The sequence below is a fragment of the Halyomorpha halys genome, unplaced genomic scaffold, assembly GCF_000696795.3.
Source record: "Halyomorpha halys isolate HHAL.00 unplaced genomic scaffold, Hhal_1.1 Scaffold584.1, whole genome shotgun sequence".
NCBI lineage: Eukaryota > Metazoa > Arthropoda > Insecta > Hemiptera > Pentatomidae > Halyomorpha > Halyomorpha halys.
This window is the reverse complement of record NW_027116544.1, coordinates 531,056-537,514: the sequence shown is the minus strand read 5'-3', so window position 1 is coordinate 537,514 and position 6,459 is coordinate 531,056. Positions and strand designations below refer to the sequence as shown.

The following is a 6,459-nucleotide window of genomic DNA, read 5'->3' as shown; positions in this document are numbered from 1 at the left end:
TATTTTAAAAGTTTTTAGTGGTTCTTCAGTTTTTTCACAAGATCTTTCTTTTACTTGAAAGTAAACGTATTTACTTTTAATTATTTCAAGTCCCTCACTGTTATTGCTTACGATTTTTTTGGGTAATTCTCAATGTCACATCTTATTGCACCTTCTAGAAGCAAACCCTTTTAGATTTTTGCCTTCAGCTCTTCAGAGATACTTTTATCATACTCTTCCGATAGCTTTCTTACAACTACATTTAAAATGGGTTTTAAGTGTTAATGACCCATGTGTAAATTCAACATTGAAGCAATATTTACTTTATGATCTATTTATTGTTTGGAACATTTTATTTTTTTTTTTTTAAGGAGCATCGTGTTAGTGAAAGCAGTCAGAAGAGTCCTGAGAAAACACCTTCCATGAAGGAAGTAAAGCAGCAACAGCCATTGCAACCAGTCAAGCAAGAAATAAAATCTCCCACTCTTAGTCTCCTTATACATCCGCTCCTTGGAGAGGTAATGTACTATTGTAATTTATTAAACCTTAATGGGATAATTATGATAAACATCAATGTTATTGTTATACTATTGGCAGCATTACTTTACAATATTTGTAATAACTTAATGAATATTAGCTATGATACAAAGAATTTATTAATGTTTATTTTAGAATATTCTGTACAAGTTCTCAAGGAAACCCAAAATTCATTTCATCTCTATCTCTATATATATTAAAACCTATCTGTGTGTGTCTGTAACCATTCAGTCACTGACTTATTTATCACTCTATCTCAAAAACTACAATGTCTATGAAACTGAAATTATTAATGGTGGTTATCCTTATGCTGTATATGTGTGATAAGGCTTCTTCTTTCTTAACTGGTGCTACACTTCGTGTAGTCATTCTTCCAGTGTCTTCCTCAGGATTTGGTCTTCGGAATTTCTCTATAAATATTCTGCCTACATATACATATACTCTAAATAGTTGCCATAATGACAGTGAAAATGTCACCTTTTTTATAAAGAGCCATCAGCTTGGTTTTGGTGTACGTTTTCCTGACTCCATCATTGCAGACCACCATGTAGATTCTACAGAGGATTTGGTGAGGTCAATTCAAGGGCGGTCCATCAGGTTGCTTAGCTTCCTTGATAACCCTCTGCCTTAAATCCTTGATCAACCAATCCCACAAAACGGTAAATGACCTAATGCCTGTCTAAAGGATTTCACAAACTTCCCACCTGGAACATTTTATTTCATTACAGACCAGGAGCTTTAGAACAGGTTATTGCACAACTGGACACACACAATTTAGACATTGCTGCTATCTGGGAGATAAAATGGACTGGCCAAGGCATGTTCAAAAAAGAAGACCCCACAATCTATAACAGCTGTAAAGACTAATACGATTTTTTGTCAGTAAGAGGGCAGTAATAAGGCTGTATATAAAAAATATGGACTGAGTGTGGTTTGAAATAAATTATTTTTAGAAAAAAAATTTAGTTTTTCAAATAACTCAAAAAGTAAACATTTCATGGAATATTTTGGCTCCTCATTTACAACATAATTTAATTCTCAATAAAACAAAATTGGTTTTAATTGGACAAGTATTAGTTAAGATATACATAAAAGAACAGATACTATTCACTGACTTATTGATCACTGTATCTGAAAAAAATAAAAATAATAGCTATGAAACTAAAGTCATTAATAGTTGTTATCATTATAATGTGTAAGTGAAATAAGGCTTGGTTAAAAAAAATTGTAACTATAGGTAGTATACTTTTTTTTTTTTTACAAAGAGGAAGAGGGTGATTAAAATCATTCTTAGACCTGGACTACACTAATGATTGAATAAATATCATCCCACAGTTCATAAACTGGTCTCATTCGTGTCTAACTATCTTCTCCATCTTATAATCTTAGTTGATAATTCATCATGTTTTAGTGAAAACAATATTTTTTAAAAACAGAGTGAGGTATATTTCTAGAAGTTATATAATTTCAATTTAGTTTGCTGATTTTGGGTGGTATACCATATTACAGCTACTTGATTCAGTCACTACCTATATTTTTGTAATTTTTCCAACAGTCGACATTGATCATTTTTTATTTGTCACATGGTAAGTTAAATATAAGAATAAATTAAGTGAAAGTATTAAATATGTTGTAAGTTAGATATGATGTACAGTTGAACACATCTACTACTGATTTGGCAGGTTTGTCCTCATTTAAAGAAAGGGATAATTAGTGATGGGATTTTATTTTTTATCTTGAAGTATATTTATACTACTTATATTTCTACTTATACTTATATCTTTGTTACAGCTAAAAAGGAATCATTATCGAGAAGAGAGTGGTGAGAAATGTGAAATTGATGAGCTCACTAAAGCATTTGAAGTGGCAGAAAGGTCCAGCCCTGGTATATCTCGCCTATTTGTTAGGCAACTAATTGTACGGCTACTTCCATCTGCTGAGACAACTACCCTTATGGCTAATTTACTCAGGTAAAATTAAAATATAGAAGAATACATCTTAAAGCACATTTCTGCAGAATATACTATATAATTGGATCAATAAAGATTCTTTTTTTTTCTCCATGATTGAGAATATAGTGAAAGTATTTTAACAAAAACATTAAAGAAAGGTTAAACTGTAAATTAAATGCAATGCACACTGTAACTGTTCATTGAAAGTGATAGATAACCCAATCATTGTTGATGGTCATTGCTATGTGTATAAGCCCCATGGGACGTGCCCAATTTCAGCTTGGTTCAATGGGACATAGTAGGAGTACCTTCAACCGTGTATGTTAAAGATTTTCACCCTACTTGTCATGAAGGGTTTGTGCTTTTAACAGTGAAGTCCGTTTTCTGGGGGGAGGGAAAAAAATAGAAGTCTTGTATTATATCAATACTATACTGGAAAGACTTAGTTTAATTATGTGAATCTTTAGTGATATGTACTTTCCAAAAAATATTTTACTAATATAAATTCCAATATTTTCCTTCTCTTTATATAAAAAAAATCACATCAGTTACTGTATATGAATTATAAGGTTTTTAAAAATTAATGTTTTTTATGTGACAGGATTGCTGTACCACTCAGTTTAGACAGGCTAACCACTGCTAAAAAAAGAAATAGCATTAAATTAGAAATAAAATAGCTGTACTCTATTTAATGCAACTTTATAAACAGTTTATTGTTATTATTGTTAAAGGGGAAACAGTATTGCCTAATCTTAACATCTGGAGTCATGGCTTATGAATGTTGGTGAAAACAGGCATTTCTATAATTGTACTAGTTGAGTACTCATAAGCTGAATTTAATGAATTTTGATAAAATACCTTTTCTAATTGGCACTCATTATATAAATCAATCATTATAGCCTTTAACTTACAGTTGCATTTAGTGTTAACCAATCAGGAAAACCTTTGGTCAATTATGCCAAATGCTATACTATAAATGTATTATAAATATAAAAGCCTTTTAAATTGCATTCATTTTATAATTATATTCTATAATTAATCCTTGTTTCAAAAGGTTATTTATTTTAAAAAAATATATTTTCAATTATAATGTTTTACTTTTCAGGGATTCGTCATAGTTGGAACCCAGCAGAGATAAGTAATTGAAAGTGTCTACATCGCGTAGATTGAAGTTATGTCAAGCGATCATGAATAATGGCCAGCTTGATATTGCGTTTGAGTAGTAGTGATGACTTTAGATGTATGGTGTAAATAGTAATAGAGGTTCCTTCTTCGGGAAGATTCTCTCTGCTCACAACCCTTATTTATTTAAATAAATATATGATGTAATTTTTAAATAAGTTCTCATTGTACTAAAGAGACAATACTTTGTGTAAGTAATAATAGAGAAACTATAAACACATGCTACAACATTATTTGTTAGTTTTATTCTTTCAATTTCTATATTTTGATTTTGTTCTTCACCTATTTAAAAAAAAAAAAAAAAAAAAAAAATGTAAAATATGTTCCCATTCATAAACATTTTAGATCATCCTGAATCAACAAACCCTTTCATTTCTTCAGCATATATAAATATATATTATATAAAATAAAAAGTATATATCTTTTTATAACAATGTAAGTATCGATATTTAGTATATTTGTAAATAAAGGTAATATAGAAATATGAAGTTTATATTACAGGAGAATATTTACGGCCTTACTCGTTGAACAGTTGTAAGTCTGGATATTTTTAAAAGTTGCTTGCAGTAACATTGACTACCAACTACGTAGACCATCATAGCAGATGTTGTAAATTTTAATTTTAGCCATAGTTTTTACTAATAGTCATTAGAAAGGGATATAGGTTAGTTAACAGAAGTAGGAGGAAAAACAGCAGTTACAATATGTAACTAAGAAATATTTTATGTGATAAATTTTAGAAAGAGGATGCAATAAAAAATTAGTATTAGATGAGGAGAAACGAGATAGTAGCGGTAAAGTGGTCCCTTTTTTGTTCGATGCTTTGTACCATGTATTTTTACACCTCATGTGATTGGTCTATTTTTAATTATAAATTTTTAAATGTACATTAATAGCTAGGTAGATTATTTTTTTCTCTAAATTTTAATGTTATCGACAATATAATAAGTATTAACTTCAAAACTTATTTATGTATAAAATCATTTGTAAATTAATGTTTGTAATTAGATTCCTATTATCTGCTCTTTGTAAATTATATATTTACACTGAATATTTTTTAATAAATTAAATCTACTCGCTTAAAAATCAGCAAAATTATTACCATTATAGGTGTATTTGGCATTGTTCCTGTAGTAACCACAAATTATATAATATATATGTATTTCTATCTTATCGTATGATACACTGTTATAGATATGTTTACCTATTGCACTGTGAAACATGTACTATCTAAAAAAAAAGATATCTTTTGTCATAGTTATCATTGCAATGGTACTGATTTGTGATAACGGAAAAAAATTCTGATACCACAAACCTCCTACTTCTTACAATTTTAATTTTTTGACCTTTTTTTTTTTATTTAAAAAAAAAGAAGCTGTTCAAGTCTGCATTCGAACTGTCCACCTTTTGGCCTGAAATATGTTTTGAAAAAGTGTATTTTTTTAGAATTGCTGTACATAAATAATTATTTAAAAATATATAGCTACGGAAATATATATATTATTGAAAGAAGTATATTTACCTATATGTTTGGGTTCGGTGGTTTGTTAAAGTTTAAGAATCGGTGTACAAGACATGTTTGTTTGTGTATATAATTATATATAAAATAAATATAATTTCGTGTGAGGCTAAGAAACGAATCCAACTGGTGTTTATATTGTTGTTGTTTGTAAATTGAGAAAAGAGACATTATTTTTGTGTTGATAGAATCGAGAGTTTTATTTACAGCAGTTGTAGGTCAGGGTGAAGAAAAAAGTAAGTACAAAGAATTCGACATTCACTTATAATTATTTGAAAAAAAAAATGAAAGAAATGTTAGAATTATTTCAATTACAATATCACATCAAGTAAAGAAGTTTACTTTCAAATTAATTAACCTGTCAGTGAATGTCTATTTATTATAACACAATGTTTGTATAAGGCTATGAGACCAGTATTAAATGACAATATATAACTGGTTCATTATAATTATAGTAAGTGCCAATGAATCAATTGTATTGGTTATGACACTTTACAGTTTTACGAGTTCTAAGGCATTTTGTTTTCTTTAATTTTTTTTACTAAAAATCCTTGTCTGTCAAATTTGGTGATATAACACACCACCGTTATATATTGTTCTAACTCAAAGTATATTTTGAAGAAAATGATAAAATATTCTATAAAATGTACAAAAATTCTACAAATAAACCATAATAAATTTGTTTTATTTTAACATTCAGCCTTTCTTTTGATAATCCTTCCATCCTTCAATTTTTTTAATATTATATCAAATTTAAAATTATGAATCAGCCAACTGAAATTTACAAATTTATTTTCAAAGCAGACTAGACTGCTTTAAAAATATGAATCGAATTTCATACTTAGCAAAATTTTTTATACTTTATATTTAAACATGAACATTTTTATACTTGCAAGAATAACAATGTTAGATCAATGGTACTGGTTACTGGTGTATTATACACTAAAAATGATTTTGCTTAGTCAATTAGTGATGGAGTAATTTTTTTTGCTATTGCAATGCTATGGATATCTGTGGCTTAGGACAGTATCAATGTTCTAATTTCAAATTCAAAAAAATAATACTGAAGTTGATGGTTTTCGTGTAGAGGGGGATTCACTGTTTGGTATTAAAAATAATAATTACAGATTTTTCCAAGAACTGTTTTTGTATGTAAAAGTTAAATCTTTGATAGATATTGTTGCATAAAAAACTAGAAAACTAATGATATTGGTTATTGTTATAACAAACCACATGCCCACATTAAAAAAAGTTTTGCATCAGCTTTGGAAAAATGTGCATTTTACTCTT

General features: G+C 28.5%; 1 protein-coding gene across 7 annotated transcripts in view; it reads left to right on the top strand.

Moving 5' to 3' along the window:
- Positions 1-5,864, top strand: part of GckIII (Germinal centre kinase III) — a 142,952-nt gene extending 137,088 nt beyond the window's left edge. For all 7 annotated transcript variants that reach the window (XM_014426560.3, XM_014426561.3, XM_067053293.1 and 4 more), the window contains 3 exons: positions 351-497; positions 2,308-2,486; positions 3,574-5,864. In XM_014426560.3, coding sequence (XP_014282046.1) covers positions 351-497; positions 2,308-2,486; positions 3,574-3,586 — 339 coding nt within the window. In that variant the 3' untranslated portion in view covers positions 3,587-5,864. The remainder of the gene's footprint in view (positions 1-350; positions 498-2,307; positions 2,487-3,573) is intronic.
- The last annotated feature ends 595 nt before the right edge of the window (positions 5,865-6,459 follow it).